We start from the raw sequence: 18,886 nt of genomic DNA, 5'->3' as shown, positions 1-18,886 counted from the left end.
GAGATCAGGAGGCATTGTGTCATTCAGTAACATGTGAAAACTAAACCCAGAGTCAAACCCAGCATGCTGCATCTAGGTTTTAATAGGCACTAAAAACAAGTGAGAAAAAGATAGTTTTATTCAATACAGGTTTGGGTTGTAGTGGGTATCAGACTAAAGTGTCCCCTTACTGTAATTGTATTTCAGAAATAGGTATGTGTTAACATATTAATATCCCCATTCTTAATTTTCCTTATTCGTTCAAAGCCAACTTGCAAATGTAATTTTGGTCTTGATGACAAGCAGTCATCTTCAGGGATGACTTGTGAAAATGGTCTGTGAGGCTTGACAGTGTTTTGTATAAATATGAAATGTTTTCTCAGATTTGTTATATACAAAGTTATTTATTCAGTGGAGTCTCAGGAATACACAGCACTGAGTGGTGTCATCTTCACAGCAAAATTAATGTACAGGTGCTTTGCTACATGTTTTTTTCACACATTCTGACAAGGAGTTGTGTTGCAGCACTGCTGACAGGCACCAAAGCAGGTGCATGAGGGAATGGAATAATGGTGCTACTGGTACAGCTCTGGTTCCTGAAGTTCTGGTTAGAATTAAAGGAATGATGTACAGTATCAGTTGGTCCACAATTGTAACCTTTGTTTATGCTGTTGTTCATTAATACTTTCTGAATGGGATCTCACAGTCGTTTTTCCCCCTGCATTTAATTCAGTCTGATGACTGTTGTCTAGGGATAATAATGTGTTCCTTAGTGCTGGATGGAAGAAATAAATGTCTTTGGAGATGACCCCTTGGATGAGTGAGCCACTTCAGAGCACATCAGCTGTGAACTCTTCAAAGCTGCTTTGCGAGTGATGCTACCATACCACTTGCTTATTCTTATGGCACAGTAATTGGGTTTTATATTAAACTTTAGGATACCTTGTTTTTGAGTAAGTCACTGATGTAGCCGGGGAGTTTATTAACATCAGCTTTCTAAACTTGTGAATGAAATAAGGATGTTTTTCTACTCCAGGCTTGTACAGTGGCTGTACCATGTCAGCTTTCTTGTTGAATATTTGCCATTAACTTAGGCACTGAGAGGCTCTGGCTACCTGCCAGCAATGTTTAATGTATCTGTGGAGGTTTGGGGAAGGGAAAAGAATGGTCAGGAAGTTCACCCGGTGGATTTCTTCCTTATTGTCTCATTCCCTAGCAGAGGACCCTGGCTGGTGTCTTCCTGGATGTGTTGCAGCTGTTGGGTTCATTAGTTGTGTCTGTCAGTTTTCAGGCCACAGCATTTCCGTTTACAGGGTGCAAACATCCACCTGGATTTGATAGTCATAGCAGATACTTTGAGTGTTAAAATCTATGGTTTGATGTGAGGTTATTTTCTTTGGCTGATCCTGCTGTGTGATGTTGATGATGCTGTGCAGCCCCACCTGCAGATAAAGTGTGATTTACTGCAGAGGGAGATTGGCTGTCCTGAACTAAGGTGCTGCTACCCCAGTTTAAAATGGGAAGTACCATCAGTCAAAGAGATGTTGGAGACATTCATGCCTTTCCTGCAGGGTTGAGAACTGACAAGGTGCACACTTCAGGAGGGAGGCTGGAGCCTTTGGAGAAAGTGCTCTGTGTATTTCCTTTGATGGTGTGTACAGTTCTCCTTCCCATAACAAGTAACTTTTGATCAGTGTTTAAATTAAAAAGGTGGGAGGGCCAGAGCTGAGCAAGGGTGAGCAGCGCACTCCACACATGGCTGTTGGAGAAAAGGAGGTTCTGCTGTTTACTGAGAGTGAACTCAGGAGTTCTGATTTGTGATCTGAGAGCTCCAGAGTCATCCCAGAGAGCGCTGGATTGTTTGAAGTGAAGCTGTTGCAGTATTTGATTTCAGATGACAGCACTTACTGAATGCTGAAGAACACATTGGATGCTGGTGTTTGCGTCCCTTTGTGTGTGGAGCCGAGTTGCCTTAGTTACCATGAGTCGCAGAAATCCTCGCAAGCTGCCTGCCAGGCTCCTGAATATGACAGCACAGCAGTGGTGGTATCTTAAATAGGGTTGTAGCAACGTGTGTGTGGGCAGAGAACAACAAAGCAGAGGGAGAATGCTTCAGAGCTGGAGTCTGCTGAACGTTTAAAGAGATGAGTAGAGTAAATTTCTCAGAGGCTCAGAAGACCCAGTATGCTGATGGTGTCGTGCTGAGAGCAAGGGTGCTTGTTCTGCAGAGACATCTGCTAATTCAGAAATACATCTATCGAATTGACAGTTGGAATTTAACTTGAAAGAGGACAGCGTGAAGGAGGGAGAACTTTGTGTGCTTAAGTAGTAGAGATTAGAAATTGCTTTCAGCTCAGTTGCAGTTATTTTGAAAGCAGAAGTCCTTCCCTAGGTAGGGAAGCTTGGCAGCATGAAAGCAAAACCCTGGTACTGCTGTTTCTCCTCTGGCAGCTTCCCTCCCCAGCCCATCCAGAAGGGCTTACAAGGTCAGTGAGCTTATGTGAGCACATGGAGCTCATGCTGACCTAGAGATGTTACTGGCATTGGTCTGGTTCCTCTCTTTTCCTAAGCCCAGCTCCTGGTTTCAGGGAGAGTTATGAAATGCAAACATTATGGAGGTAGTTCCAAACCAGAGCATTAGCTCTTGAATTTAGTACCACGCATTGTGGCATTTGATATAAATTAACATAGGTGGTGAGGGAGGGTCTGTTTTCAAATAATATGCCATAAATTTCTTCCTTACTGCAAAATGATGAGTGAGGATTGTTCTTTTCCGGGCAATGTGCATTTTACCTCTTTCAGTTTCCTCTGGGATCAAGGGTACAACTTCACTGTCTCTGATGGGAGCAGTTATAGTGATCTTAGTGCTTTAGAAATACCACCCTCCAAATCTATGGGTGTGTGGGGGAGATATGCTCATGCTTGTGTCCCCACCAGCTATTAAAGAGAATTTAGTTGTTAATTATCTGTCACTTGGAAGCTTCAGTGATCATTCTGAGCAACTGCCTCAGGGCGTTATGAAATTATTGAAGTCTCAGCTGCTGACCTGGCTGTTCTCCTGTTGCTGTTCTTGGTCAGTAATTCCTCTTGACAGTGTAAATATTGTTGCTCTAAAAGCCATTTGGGACCTCTGATTGCTTTTTTGTGTAGGTCAGGATGAAATAGTCTAGCTGGGCTTCAAAAAAGCTGCTGTGTGTACAGATACTGATGGGATTTCAGCTGAGCTGGGGGTGGTGAAGAAAAAAGAGGGTTGGCTTGTTGAGTTATCCTCTGTATGATTTATTCCTGGGGCTTTATTAATCTGATTCTGCATGTGTTTTGGGTTTACAGCTGGCTAATCTGGGAAGTGAAAGCATTTTGGAAAGGGTAACTTTAGTGACCCAGCAAAAGACAAGGAGAGGAGTCTGGTTTCGTAACAGAGATGTCCTAGTTAGAACCATCATAATATGCTGGCTGTTGATAACGGTGTTCTGGAAAGATAACGTATTAAAAATTCGCTTTTTCCTGAAGGGGATAATCAGCTTGATTCTGAACTGCTGTGTCGCGTTTCCAGGGCAGCTGGTGGTGTGCACGCTCTGCTCCTGCGTCATGAAGACCAAGCAGATCTGGCTCTTCTCCGCGCATCTGCTCCCTCTGCTGGCTCGGCTCTGCCTCGTCCCGCTCGAGACCATCGTCATCATCAACAAATTCGCCATGATTTTCACCGGATTGGAAGTTCTCTACTTCCTGGCATCAAATCTTCTGGTGCCCTATAACTTGGCGAAGTCTGCGTACCGAGAGCTTGTCCAGGTAGGATGGTGGACGCGACCATTCTGTTTTCTTGCCTTTCATGCAAGAAAGAAGTAAAAAAAAAGCCACTTCAGCTGTCTTCTGTGCACCTGTGTTTGTGTGCTAACTCATCCTTTCTTAGCCAAATTAATAAGCTCCTATCCATAGCATCTTCTTTCTTTAATTTATTATAGCTTTGGATGGGTGAGCAGTTAAGACACGTGTGGCAGGCACATTCTTCTCTCGCTCAGGATTTTTTCATAGAGTAGCACAGAGGAAAGAAAGAGAAAACAATTTCTATTTCTGCTCCTTATTTTCCCACGTGGAATGTGTTTGGAGAATTGTTTACCTGGGGTGATTGCTTGGTTGGATTCTGGTGAGGATTGTTTGAGCTGATGGCCAATCCAACCCACCTGTGGCTGGACTCTTGTGAGAGTGTCACGAGTTGTGAGGAGTTAGATATGGTAGTTAGAAAAAGTAGGTTTGTAGTTTTAGTATCTCCTTTAAATAGTATATTAATGTATTGTAGTATAGTTATAATAAAGAAATCATTCAGCCTTCTAAACTGGAGTCAGACATCAGCATTTCTTCCCACCGGGTTCACCTGCATTTACAATAAACACAAGCCTAAATTATGCTGCTGGCCTGCTGAGCATGGCCACTTAGCTTGGACTTTGTATATTCCTTCCCAAATCCAGGCTAAAAGGCAAGATTGTGTCACACTGGAACTTACTTACAGCCTTATTGAGGAAGGTAATCTCTGGGCATTCATGTAGTAGCTGTTCATTTCAAGAAACACTTTCTGTATGAAAAGTGTTTGTAGTTGTAGAAGTGGTAAACTGTGAGTGACACTGAAGCTGATTTTGACTCTAATAATCACTGATTTGAAAAGTCTCTGGTATTTTCTTTAGAGCAGCAACATTACTGAGACCTCAAACAAGAAGACTGATCTGATGTGTCCATTTTCTTAATGCTTTGGCATCTGATAAATGTTTAGTTCAAAGAACACTTTCTCAATGGTACAGAAACATCACATTTCCTGTATTTTTATATATTTACATATGTATATACATGCTTCTGTATATTTCAATATAAAAAGATGATGCTTGCTTGGCTTTTGACTGAGCCACTGTTTTCATCTTTCATCACTGCCTGGATTTTTTTTCAAACCAAGGCACTGGGGTTTCTTTGCCTTCTGCTCTTCAGTCCAGAAGTAGTCTGAAAACTAACTTGTTAAGCTCTTTCAAAGCCTTCTTTAAAGCTCTTGTTTGCTGTCATATCTGTCATGCACAAACAAAAACTTGGCAGCAGGAGGTGTGTACTGTGCCAAGGTCTTAGCCTGTCATGTTGATCATTGGTGTCTGGTTATTTATTTTATGTGTAGTTGTTCTTTAGAGCAGGATTATCCTTCTGTGTTTGTACAGCATCTAGCATTGGTCTGACCTCATCCATGGAATCACAGATTTGTTTGGGTTGGAAAAGAACTCTGAGCTCATCAAGTCCAACCACTCAAACAAGTCCCTTAGTGCCACATTTATATATCTTTTAAATCCATCCAGGGATGGTGACTTCACCACTGCCCTGGGCAGCCTCTTCCAATGCCTGACTGCTCTCTCAGGGAAGAAATTCTTCCTGAGATCAAATCAAAGCCTCCCCTGGCTTGCAGATTTGCTGATTTAAAAATTTATTTGTGAGCTGACTGGCAAAGGTTCAATATCCTGTTTTCCAGTGAGAATATAAATATCATGCTCACTGTGCATGAGTGGCAACAGTTGGGGTAAAACAGTTGCATGTCTGCACAGCTCAAAGCCTTTCAAAAGGTTGGAACCAGCACTTCCATTTTCCATGTGCATGAATGGATGCACAGTTTGGCTCCCTGAAGTCAAATTCAGATTAGATGTGGATTTGAGACCTGTATCTATTTTTTATTAGACACATTTAAAACACTTAAAAATCTTACAAAAGTTTTAACTGCAAATACGTTCCAGATTGAAGGGGAAAAATAGTTGTTTCTTGCTGATTTTTGTTTGTCAGAATTGAATTCTAAACCTTGCTGTTACCCAAGTCTCCTCATCTCTAGAATTGCTTGTCTCCTCCCTGCCACGTCCCCGTATTTCAAGTCTTTCCATGCCAGGCTGTATTACAGTAATCCTGAGGAAGTAGGCCTTGTATCCCTGGCCTTTGGACACTGATCGTACTCTTTCTCCTGGCTTTTTATGAAGAGGACATAAAGTGCTTTTCCCTTGCTAATACAGAAAAAAATGGCAGAAAATTTGTAATGTGGCACTGGGTTTAAAAGAATGTTGGATGCTGCTTTTCTAAATACGTGTAATAGCATTGCAGTGAATAGTTGTGAGTGGTTTTCACATTGTACTGGCAAAACAGAGGATTTTTGTTTTTTAAGAACTTGCTGCTCTTTGCTCATGTTCCTGAAACAGCAGAAAAAACGTGGGCTCATGGTGTGTTTGTGTACCTGGTTGCAGCTCTGCTACAAATCAAGCCTAGATGTTGATTCCAGAGTAGGATATTGCCATTCCAACTGGAATATTTTCATGCTTGTATTTCCATTGCTGTAACTCTGAGTAATTGTTGGTTTTCAGTGCTGTCCTGGTGTTTGTGAGGTTACATGCAAATCCAGCTATTTAAGGCTGGATTTGATTGCGGGTTTGATATCAGTGTCAAAACTTAGTGAATACTGGGATGTTAAACACCAGGAGCATTTCCTGAGAGCCCTAACAGGTGGACCAGGGCAGCTTTTTGTGTTTGTGTGTGTGTTAGGCTGTGCCCAGGGGTATAATTTAAAAGCAGGCCCAGAACCTTGGCTGCCTGTATGCAGCAGAAGATGCCAGAAATGTCTCACGGTTATGAATCTGCATTATGAGCGTAGTGTGACCCTTTTCCAGTGTGGTGGAGCTGTGTGCCTGGAGCTGCATGGGATTGTTTGCCTTGTTCCCAGGCCAGGGGAGTCTCCTGAGGGCAGGTGCACTTCCTTGACAAGTCTGTGAGCAAAGCAGGAGCTTGGCACTGTGTCCCTGCCAGCAGCATATTGCTTGTCCATCAGCCCCGGTGTTGCAGCAGGTCCCGTGAGTGTCACATCTCTCATGCTTGTCAGCTTTTTTAGCACTTCCGAAAATTTCCTTGCCACGATGGCTTCTGTGTCATTGTGGTAAGCAAGTGATGAAGAATTAGTAGTTATGAGCAGTTTCCTTTTGACCTAAGTCCAGCTATATGAGGTTCCAGCTTCTTGGAAATGATTGTAACTTAGTCCTTGCAATGCAAAGGAAGTACTTTGAGCTTCAGAGTCTTCCAATATAAGTCTTAAGCATGAATTTCAAAACACTTGCTGGATTAGGTATGTGATCCTTTTGAGATACTTAAGCATAAAATGTGTGTGTGGGGGGTTAAGTTTTTCCTTAAAAACAGGTCAGCAAAGTAGATTTACTACTTTTTGAATTGTATGACTCATTTCAGTGTCTAATGTGTGCAGTGACTCGGCAGTAGCTACAGAGAAAACAGCATTGCTGTGACTTAAACTGGGCTAGAGGATCTGAGGGGCTGGCATCACCCAGAGCCACATGTCCTCATCCCTCTGGCTGTGAACAGGCTGCAGGGAGCGGCTCTGAGCCAGGTGTTGGTAGGAATGGGCATTGAGCTGGTCTGAGGGATTGCTGCTGAAGTCGGGTACTTGTGCCTCCTGCCAGACAGACTGGAAATGTCAGTGCTGAACATGAGCTCTGCCTTTGTCAAACTGTGCTTTGATGTATCTCCTCTCTTCCTGTGGGACGGCTGATGTCACCTGGCTCATCCTTGCCTTCCTTGTGACTGTGTTGTTGGCTTCCCTTTTGTTATCAAATCCCAAGTGCTGTGACTCAGTAACAAATTTTCTTTTTGTATCTTCCCAGGTGGTGGAGGTGTATGGGCTCCTGGCACTGGGAATGTCTCTGTGGAACCAGCTGGTGGTCCCAGTGCTTTTCATGGTGTTCTGGCTCGTCTTATTTGCTCTTCAGATCTATTCCTATTTCAGTACTCGGGACCAGCCTGCCTCCAGAGAGCGGCTCCTCTTCCTCTTCTTGACCAGGTAATTCAGGAGCCTGCAGATAGGTGGATTTCTGTTTGAACTGTCTTCTGAAATGAGTATCTGTGCTCTTTTAGAGATGAGATATGGATATTGGCTTTAATGCCCTTGGATACCAAACAAATATTTGTCCTTATTGCAGTGACCAAGCATATGAACCCTGTTAAGCTTTTCCTGTATAGGCAGGGATCCCATTCAGAGCAGACATTAATAGAACGATGGGAGAGCTCCCAAAGGAAGCAAAATATTCCTTTGAGGAAGGAGTAGCCATAGTTAGAACTTTGGTCCAGAACTTGTTTTCAGTATATAAACTGATTTTAAGTCTGAGATATTTCAGATGAAGTTCTGTCCATCTGATATCTTATTCATGATTGTGTTGCTTTCTGAGCTTTGGATGACTTACTTCGTCATTTTGGTGTGGGACACATTCTTGAGTTCATCCAAGCAGCCAAAGCACCCAAATCCCAAAGCAACTTTTGAACCCAGTGGTTAATGTGGCAGAGGTGTAAAGTTCAGAAAGATACCAGATTTGTAAAAGATTCCTAAAAACATAAAAAGGTTTTATAGGCTATAAAGTTTTATAAAGTTTAAAGGTTGTAATACAAAGGCTAGAGATCTGTGTGGAGCTGTTACTGAAAGGCTGCATTTGAGGGATTCTGCTGGCTGGAACATACATGCCCTTTTCGGGTTTTGATCATACAGAGGGAGCAGGAATGCAGGGCAGAGAGGAGCTGGGGGTGCTGCAGCAGCTGGGTTAGGCAGATCAGGTACAGTGCCATAGTGGGATGTGGAAAAGAGGGGTAATAGTTGTCTAAACACAACCGCTGGCACAGGACAGAGTCTTTAGGGATCATACATCATTAGTTCTGCTGTTTGATTGGTAACTTCTTCATCACTGCAGTTTTCAAGTTGCTGGGCTTTTTCTTGCCTTGCTTTATCTGTCTGTGGTGCTATCCTGTAAGCTGTCAAAATTAATTATCATTAAGGAGAAATGCCAAGGATCTATACTGCATATAGTATTAAAATTGCTTATGGTGTCACCCTGCATTATGCAGAAACACTGACTGTTCCTGCTTATTAACTAAACCACCGGGGTCTGAATTTTTTCTTCCTGTTCATTTCTTCTGCAATTTTAGTTTTGTTACTATAGAGGCAAAGCAGTCCTTTTCCTTGAAGTTGAGGTTATTCCTACACCAAATTGTTATACTTCTCCTATTTGTGGCAAAACAGGGACAAAATACTGATTTATCATAAAAACAAACTCTGATGGTATCAATAACAGGCTCTGACTCTGTGGAGGGAGCTGAAGTACCTTGTCAGGTTAAGTAATAACGTAGTGCTGGCTGTTAGCAGAGTGGAAGAAAAGATGTGCTCTTCTGTGAAAACAAGTGAATTCTGCATCTGTGCCCTGTCAGTGAACAATTGCTTCAAACAGTGGGGCTGGAATTCAGGTGGGAGCAGTTGGGGTGTACACAACAGCAGTGTTTGACTCCAAGAGGAGCTCAGAGTGGCTGTGCTGGATCAGACCAGGAGCCTGGGATCCAGTTCTTCCCAGCAGTGGCTGCAGATGAGCTCCTGGAAGGACACACACCCATTGTGTGACAAGCAGGATGCTTCCTAGGACTCATCCAGTCCTGCATCCAACTTCTGTCAGACTGCATTAGCTGGATGTGGCTAATAAGTATTTCAGTAACCCTCAAGAAACCCTTCCATCAGGTTGTGGTTTCTGCCTTGTACACTTGTGTCATTTGGAGGATCCTGAGGGAAGGTGTTTTCCCAGCTCAGCCTCATCTCTATAATGAAAAATCCATTTTGATTGCTTGAATCCATATAATTTCATTCAGCTCCTCTCAGTTCATATACTGGGGAGGGGAGACCTGGATACCAAGTTATTTTCTTGAAAACTGAGAGTAACCTAAGTCTGTTCTTCCCAGACTGGGAAGCTCTTGTTATTTGCTGTTTAAAACTATTTTGTACCTTTCATTGTTCTTGTTCCTCTCAAAATCTTTTCCATGGATTTGTAACTGCTGTGATTTTTGAGAAACCATGAAGAGTTCAGCTCTTTGGGATAATTTATAAGCTTGTGCTTGACACATATACGTAGTAAAGCTTCCCAGGCATCTCTTGACCTCATAAGCTCCTCTGGGACCCTTGCGTAGTAGATCAGTTTTAAGAAGAGTCCTAACATTGCTCTGACAAAAAAGCACTAAAAACCGGATTCTTGATTATTGGTAGTTTATTTTGAACCAAAACTTAGAGTTCCTTAAATACCCTACTTAACTGCTTTATATGTTGTTTCTCACTATCTTGATCAGCAGGAACATCTAAAAGCTTTTTCAACCCCCCTTGGCTTGGTAAACAGGCAGAATTTTAAGGCTTACCGGAAGTACTGTAAATAGTATATGTAAACATACCAACATTTTCTGCAGTGAATTGCTTTCAAAGGATATTTCAGGTTTAAATAGTCACTAAAAGAGACAAAGTAAGTGTCTCTTGGATGAGCTTTGTTTATTTTTGAAGCATGTGCTTCCTCAAAACTCTTTTGTCAGAGCACTGGGCTGCCTCACTCATCACTCAGTTAATTAGCAGGACATGGGTTTGACCATGGCAATTTTTCTCTCAAGACTACTGTCCTGAGGAACAAATTAAGTTTATTTTTTTTAATGAATCTCTCAGTGTATTACCTTGGATTATGCATATGAGTATTTCCAGATGTGTAAGCCCTGGCTGACAGCTGATTCTTTATCTTTACCTGGCATTTGCAGTGCTGTGTTTCTGAACCCATAGCACATTCTGGGGCTTGAGCTGCTTGAAATAACACAGTTCCAGGGCCAGTAGAAGAGCAGCCTGAAAGTGGGTGATGCAGCTGTCAAATGAAGTCTGGGGTCTTGATCTCTGGGACTTTGCTGTAGCAAAAGAGAGAAAGAAACCAGCTGAAGGAGAGCCTTCTCTGCTGTCTTTTCCTGCTGCTTCAGGCTCAGCCATTCCAAAAACAGGTGCTGCCCACCTGACCCTGATAGGGGAAAAAGCCCCAGTCTCCCAACAGGATTTATTAGTTGGATGTTGGTGTGCATTATTATGGACAGGAGGAGAACATGCCTTAGTGAATTTATCTGCTCAAACCGGGCTCTGGCTGGCCGGTGGCTCCCAGCGGCAGCAGGACAGTGCCACCGCGTGGCCCTGTCCAGGGGACTGCAGGGATGTCACAGCACAGCCCTGCCTCCAAGGTGGAGCTGCATGAACTTGTATCTTGGAATGAAGTCATAAAATCCATCTCATCTTTTTCTTTTATTGGAAGACTTAATGGCAGTGTAGAACTTTTAACATTTTCATTAAACCATCCAATTTTGCTTTAAAACCAACCTGCACAGTTAACAGGACAAGGGGGGAGCTCATCACATTGCTTTTAACTGATCAACCTTTTCTTTTTGTTTGTTTTCCTCTCTCTCCTGGCAGTATTGCCGAATGCTGTAGCACTCCATACTCACTGCTGGGATTGGTCTTCACAGTTTCTTTTGTTGCTTTGGGAGTTCTGACTCTCTGCAAGTTTTACTTGCAGGGTTACCGAGCATTCATGAACGATCCTGCTATGAACAGGTAAGTGCCTCGTTGTGCCTAGGGTCTGAAAAGAAACAGATAAAAAGGGGATTTATATAAAAATACAGGGGTGGCATGGCAGTTTTTTGACTCTTGACCTTTGGACAGGTTTTTTGTATGCCAGTTTGTGTGTGCGTTGAAAATATTTGAGGTGAAAATACTTGTCACAGACTTCTTGGGAGATGGTTCATTTCTGCACAGATTCAGGGCTGTTACTTGGGATTTACAATCGCTTCTATTTTCATGAGTCACTGAAAAATTTTCACATGCTTGCATAATATAAACACTTTGTATTTTCATTTCCTCATGTCCCCTCTAATCATGTATGAAACATTACTAATCTGTGAGACTTAAAACACAGCATTGTATGGATTGCTTGTAAATTGTTATGGGAAATAGACAAAATGCCTTTTCTCAGGCTTGTCTCAACTTGTCTAATATGAAATTGGGATGCTGACACTGCCTTTCCTGTTACTCCAGCCCATAACTCTCTGTAGAGACTTGAAACCATTTGCAAAAGAATGTTTTACATTTTGGATTCCAAGATGCAAAAGCAGAAAGAGTCTGCATAAGAGTAATCTGTATAAAAACATCTTTTGGTGAAGTATGTACTTTATTGCATCAAATAGTTGTGGTGATCCTCAGAGGGATTAAAGTCACTCCGAGGTTCCAAGACAGAAAGGAGTGGATAGCTCCTTTTTGGTTAAGGTATGGGGGAATAAACTGAAAAATGGCAAAATTGGTAATTTGCCTAAACTGGGTCCTTAAAATGCTTTGTGCTGGGTGGTGTCTGAGCTGGATGTAGCACAAATGCTGCTTGTCAGGAGCAAAATCTGCTGTTTATAAGCCCAGCACTTCAGCATTTCTGAAAACATCCCTCCCTGGTTAAAGCCTTCCAAGGGACAGCACTGAAACCAGTGACATATGAAAGGTTGTGACAGAAGCAGACAGTTTATTTCTTGGTGTTTCTAGATGTACTTTTGAACCAACATTGACACAGAGATGATTGTTTTTTTTTTGACTGTGTTGATCTGCAGGGGGATGACTGAAGGAGTCACACTCCTGATCCTGGCTGTGCAGACAGGTTTGATTGAGCTCCAAGTTGTGCATCGGGCGTTCCTGCTCAGTATTATTCTTTTCATTGTGGTGGCATCCATCCTTCAGTCCATGCTGGAAATTGCTGATCCCATTGTCTTGGCACTGGGAGCCTCAAGGGACAAGTAAGCGACTGGTTTCCTAAACTGAGAGTTACTCAATGTTCTTTTAGGAGGTGATAAACTAGTAATTGATGGCTTTTAGTACTTGTAAAGTTGCCTTTGTTTTTTTTTTGGTTTTTTTTTTTTTTTTTTTTTTTTTTTTTTTCTGTATGCAGATTTCTTTTCTAGTCCAAGTTCTCTAGTTTTGTGGTTCCAGTTAAGCAAATCCAGGACTGTGCTCTCCCCACCCACACTCTATTGTGTGGATTTGCAGAATGGTTTTTCTTAACCTCCTCTGCAATTGGGTGAGTTTCCCTCTAAAGCAGTGATCTCACACAGCTATTGAGGGTGGGAAGTTTCTAGGAGTGACCTTGTGTTACATATTGTAAAATCTATTTTTTTTGTGATCCCCAAATAATATGGTTTCCTGGCACAAAATAAGAGGTGTAAGGTTTGCCTTAGTGTCCCACATGTTTGGATTGTGTGGGATTGTTCAGTTTCATTTGTGTTTTGAAGAGATGTGTTGATGCTCTGTGGTGTTCTCATATGAATCTGTTCTTATCTTTGTCACTTGCATTTGTCTTTTCCCTTTTTGTAACCTGTGAGTGAAGAAATGAGCAGAGGAGGTTTGTTTGTGTGTAGAGTTTGTTTAGCTTGGAGATGTTCTGCCTGCAGCAAGTTAACTTATGGGATAGAAACAAGGGAAGGGGAGCAGAACCAGGATAGGAGCATCTGCCCAGCTTAAACAAGCAGACTGTGGGGATAGTGAGTTTTAACTCCTGCCAAATCTCCCAGGGAGTTCTAAATCAGCAAGAAACAGGATAAATTCCACTTCAGCTCTCCCTTCCTCCCTCACCCACAGACACAGAACTGCAGACCTCAAAGTCACTCTGATGTTTCTTCAGACTGTATTGAATTAATCAGTTTGTGCTGCTGTCCTGTGCCCCCAAATGGTTTGACTTTCTCTGTACCTCATCTCCAGAGCTAAGTGAGGTTAAAATACAACCTGAGGAACAAGTAGAGGAAGCATAGTAAATTACTGGAGATATTCTGAAAGCCTTCACAAATGGGTGGCTGTAAAAAGATTGATGGTGTGTTTAGGTTGAGGAGGAGATTAGGAAGAAGTAAATGATAGGAGCAGAGTAAGGACTGGCAGAGATAAATGTTCAAGTCCTGCTACATTTCTTCTTTAGTGATGTCTGAATTGGGGAATATACTTCTAAAGGCAGGAGGGTTAAATCTGGTGATGAAAGGAAGTAGCTTTGGCCCACACATATTAGCAAAAACATGAAGAAGAGTTGCAAGAATTATTTAATTTGGAGACCTCGTGTTTGCTTAGAGAAGTGCCCAAACAGTTACAGGTTTAATAATTTATTTTAATGGACTTCCATCTGTAACATTCAGTATCTCAAGTACTTATTTTACCTCTATTTTTTGTCTTGCTATTGAAAACAGCAAAGGTCAGATGAGAGAGAACTTTCCACAGTTGTAGGCATGTGTGCGAGCTGGGAATGAGACTGTGCCCAAGTAAAATAGAAACTCCTTTCAACAAGCTAAAGCCTTGAGCAATTATCTAACATGCCTACATGCAGCAGTCATTCTATTCTTATTCTGACACTCAAATCTGACTTGAAAAATAAAAACCTATTGTGTTGTTTTGCAGGAGTCTGTGGAAGCACTTCCGAGCAGTCAGCCTCTGTCTGTTCTTACTCGTGTTCCCCGCGTACATGGCCTACATGATTTGTCAGTTTTTCCACATGGATTTCTGGCTGTTGATCATTATCTCCAGCAGTATTTTAACCTCTCTTCAGGTAAGAAATCAGCCCTGTGAAGCCCCTGCATTGACTGTGATCCTGTTATTCTAAGGGGGAAAATGCATGATGAGAAAAGAACAGGGATTAGAGAAGGGCAGAATTACAAGGGGCGATAAAAAATCTCTTTCTGTGTCCTGTACCTCAGGCTGAGGAGCTCCTGGGTGGGCTGAGAACAGAGGTGAATGGAATCTACTTCAAATTGTAAGGCTTTTGAGTGTGTGTAACTATCATAGTAAAAAAGTTTTTCCCAGAGTACTCATTTATGTGTCATTACTTAGCTATAACTCTTTGAAAGCAATTTGATGTTTGAAACATGGTAGTGTAAATAGAGGACATGTTTTATACTATTAAGTATTTGTTATTACTTGGGCTTTTTATTATTATATTTTTTTAATTGCCCCTTAAAATGCTCGGTGCTCTTGTTTAATCAACTCAGCTGTGTTCTGGATTCAGGGTGGTAAAGAAGAGGAAGTACTTGGGAGCAAGCTTTGCAAGAAAGAGCAACTTTTATTTGTCTTGAAGTTCAATAATTCCAATACTTTGGGGCTTGCCCTTTGTGCAGCTTGGGAGCATTGTGTGGACAGAGCTCTATGACTCAAGCTCCAGTTCAGAAAGCTGAGCTCATGCTCTTGCACTGTGTTACAGGTGCTTGGGACCCTCTTCATTTATGTTCTGTTCATGGTGGAGGAGTTCAGGAAAGAGCCAGTGGAGAACATGGACGATGTGATCTACTACGTGAACGGCACCTACCGGCTGCTGGAGTTCCTGGTGGCTCTGTGCGTGGTGGCCTATGGAGTCTCAGAAACCATCTTTGGAGAATGGACTGTCATGGGCTCCGTCATCATCTTCATCCACTCCTACTACAACGTGTGGCTGCGGGCCCAGCTGGGCTGGAAGAGTTTCCTCCTTCGCAGAGATGCTGTGAATAAGATAAAATCTCTGCCCGTGGCCACCAAGGAGCAGCTGGAGCAGCACAATGACATCTGTGCCATCTGCTACCAGGTAGGAATGGAAGTGTCAAAGGATTGGCTCAAGTTGAAAAGCCCCCAGATGAACTTCAGTCTTCAGCTAATAAATTAAGTGACTTGTGTAATGAATAATACTGCACTCAGTAAGTTACTGGAATCACCCAGTCTTCTGCTTTGTGTAAATTGATTTGGAGTGCTGTCACCAAGATAATTCTTAGGAATGAAGAGCTTGGATGTGCTTAAACTGCCTTTTTTTATTATTCCAGTTACACAGCAGACTCTGTCCTTAAGCTGCTTTGACACCACTCATGTTTGGATTGAGCTGGTCTCAGTAGTAGCAGCAAATGTTCCCTTTCTTCATTACTGGAGGATTTTGTTAGTGAAAGACAACATGTTCTTGGTAGCTGATCTGTTACTATTCTGTAGATATAGCTCTGTCTCTACAGACATTGCTGCTTCATGTGCAGTGTCAGTTTTGTAGCAGAAACCTAATTACCAAAAGGTTAAGGGTCTTGCTAACATAAGCCAGCAGATGTAAGGACCTTAGACATTAATGCTGAAAGTAATATCTTTATCACGCTCCAGCTCCAAAGTCTCTTACTCTTGAATAGAAATTGTAGTTATGTGTGACAGTGAAAGAATCATTCTAACATTAGTAGTGTGCAGTTAAGAGTGGGATTGGATTGGCTCCAAACTTGATAGAAATTCTTTGAAGAGTAAAACTGCCAGATTGAATGACAGTGTTCAAAACACCAGACTAGTATTATGTGGGTCTCAGCTGGCAGAGTTCATGGTGTCACTTAATTTCTGGTGTTGTTACATGTTGTATCTGTCATTGTGCTGTCTTTACTTGCATGATTGTTTCTTGAGCCAACCAGTCCTGTGATTCTCATCCTGAAAAGGATATTATTATTATATATTATTATATGTTTAACAATATCTTACAAACAAAGGTTTTTTGCCTAATTTTTAATGCTGTAATAAAAAAAGCAAGACCTGGCCTGTATTTGAACTATGTGTGTATCAGAGAATCATTAAGGTTGGAAAAGACTCTAAGATCGAGTCCAGCCTGTGGCTGATCCCCATGGCACTGACTGCCATGTCCAGGCCTTCCTCGGGCACCACCAGGGACAGGGACTCCATCACCTTCTCTCCAATGCCTGACAACCTTTTCTGTGAAGAAATTCTTACTGATGGCCAGAACAAACCTCTCCTGCCACAGCTTGAGGCCATTTCCTCTTGTCCTGTCGCTTGGTCACTGAGAGAAGACATCAGCCCCACCTGGCTGTCCCCTCCTGTCAGGGAGTTGTGCATAGCCAGAAGGTCGCCCCTGAGCCTCCTTTTTTCAGGCTGAGCCTTCCCAGCTCCCTCAGGTGCTCCACATATGAAACACTGTGTGTGTGAAGGAAGGAGCGTTCTCTTGTCTGTGGGCTGCTTCTGTCTCTTCCATGCCTGGTGAACCCATTAGATGTATGAGGTGAGAGGAGAGGAATGGCATTACAAATAATAATGTATTTCTTTTTTCTTTTTTTTTTTTTTTTTTTTTTTGGTGTCTTTCAGGATATGAAAACTGCTGTAATCACTCCATGTAGCCATTTTTTTCATGCGGGTTGTCTTAAGAAATGGCTGTACGTGCAAGAAACCTGCCCTCTGTGCCACTGCCAACTGAAGAGCCCTTCACACCTGCCGGGACTGGGACCAGAGCCAGTGCAGCAGCCAAATCCTAGTGCAGAGCAAAACCCCAGGCCTGGAGATGCAGCTGAGCCTGGTGCTGAGTGTGAGCACAGGCCAAGCGTGAAGGACAGCCCGAGCAGGGGCCACGATGGACACGACAGCCCCGAGGCCTCTGCCCAGCCGGGGGGTTCTCAGAGCCTGGACAGTGACACGAGCCCCTGCGAGGCCAGCCAGGGAGCAGCCTGTGCTGCAGAACTCATTGCAGCCCCAGAGGGGTGCTCTGCTCGAGATCTGAGGGTTTGTGTCCAGCTCTGACATGGGAGCAAACACATTTCAGAGATCCACGTTTGACTCAGAAGAAAACCAATCCTTCCACAGCTGTGAAAGAAGTGTAGCTATTAATGCTGGTCAAAATGTAATATCCCATGCTGACTTTTATGGGCTGCTTGATAGTGGTAACTCCAGTGAGATGTAGTAGAAATGACGCCAGAAGCTCTCTGAACTGTGGGCATAGGAAGGATGTCTGGGAATAAATAGCAGTGCTAGAGTGTTTTGAAGATGTAGGTGAGGGGTGAGAGGAGTGAGGGGTCTGTGAGATGTTGTGGCCAGAGGGACAGGAGGCTGCTGCTTTGGTTTTGGTCAGGGAGAGGAGTTGCACAGAGCCAGGTCTCAGGTCCTGAGGGGCGTTCCAGGCCACGAGTTGCCGGTCTCTGGCAGATGGGCAGCTCTGGTTGCTGACATTTTTTTGTGGCACGTAAGCAAAAATCAAAGATGTAACAGCAGTGATTGTACCAGGAGGTGGAAGCACTCTTAATACGTCGTGTGTATGCTTTGGATGTTCTTGGGGCAGTTGCATTTGAATTTATGTAATCTATAGTGACTCTTGACTTTTATGACGGAGTCGTCAATATTTTGATGTATATGAAACTTTTGCTCATAATGGGCACAGTGTGGGCTGCATGAAGTAAACTAAAGCTCTCATGAACACTTTGCCTCTTTAGGAGGAAAGTGGGATGAGTTTTAGGGCACAGATAGAGGCCTTGCAGGACTGTGCTGTGTAATGTTAACCCTTGCAGCTGAATTAAAACAGTATTAAACTCTGGCGATATTTGCACTTTGGGAATGAGTACATTATTGTGTATGATCAGACTCCGCAAATGCCACTTTTAAAAGCTGTTAATAGGTTTGCACCTTTTTTTCTTTGACAAGGACATGTCCATACTTAAATTTTTACATTCATCATGGCTTCAAGTAGAACAAGGGACTGGGGTGGGGCAATAGGCGGGAGTAGGGGGCAGGCAATTTTTTTATGTGAATTTTGATATGAAGAGAAATTAGTCACTTATTTATACGATAGGCTTGACTCAAGTGTTTTTCAAAGTCGGTATTCCTAATGTGAAATGTGATACTATTTTATTTTTAGTAGTAAATTTGGATGTAGACTGACAGACATAGCTGAATGTCTTAATAAATTACATTTGAAGATTTTTACACCTGGTTATGTGATTCTTGCACTGAAATTCAACAAGTACATGTTGAGAGGCTCGAGTAATAGCCCTCTGTTCCCTTGATGAGTGAAACTCCCTATGCCTGTGTTCTCCCCCATTTCCATTTCAGTGCTCTGTGTCCTGGTGGTACCTCCTGCCCTCCCCTCTTCTTGTCACCAGATCTTGGCCAATGTAGAACCCAAAGGCACATTTGCTCCTGGAGGCAGTGCTGGCTGCTGCTGAGCTCCAAACAAACCCCAAATCCACTTCTTCCCCCTGACCGGATGGGAACATGAGTTACGCCATCTTTTGATTCTGTATCTCATTT

The 18,886-nt window shown here is 42.8% G+C and overlaps 1 protein-coding gene across 2 annotated transcripts in view; it reads left to right on the top strand.

Annotated features, from left to right (window-relative positions):
* The window catches only part of RNF145 (ring finger protein 145), a 46,937-nt gene extending 28,375 nt beyond the window's left edge, over positions 1–18,562 (top strand). For both annotated transcript variants that reach the window (XM_030283794.4, XM_012575156.5), the window contains exons 5-11: positions 3,533–3,768; positions 7,650–7,825; positions 11,279–11,419; positions 12,457–12,639; positions 14,279–14,426; positions 15,075–15,431; positions 16,958–18,562. In XM_030283794.4, the coding sequence (XP_030139654.4) occupies positions 3,533–3,768; positions 7,650–7,825; positions 11,279–11,419; positions 12,457–12,639; positions 14,279–14,426; positions 15,075–15,431; positions 16,958–17,386 (1,670 nt within the window). In that variant the 3' untranslated portion in view covers positions 17,387–18,562. The remainder of the gene's footprint in view (positions 1–3,532; positions 3,769–7,649; positions 7,826–11,278; positions 11,420–12,456; positions 12,640–14,278; positions 14,427–15,074; positions 15,432–16,957) is intronic.
* Positions 18,563–18,886: the final 324 nt, after the last annotated feature.

This window comes from Taeniopygia guttata, chromosome 13 (genome assembly GCF_048771995.1).
Source record: "Taeniopygia guttata chromosome 13, bTaeGut7.mat, whole genome shotgun sequence".
Taxonomy (NCBI): domain Eukaryota; kingdom Metazoa; phylum Chordata; class Aves; order Passeriformes; family Estrildidae; genus Taeniopygia; species Taeniopygia guttata.
This window is presented reverse-complemented; position numbering and strand designations above follow the sequence as displayed.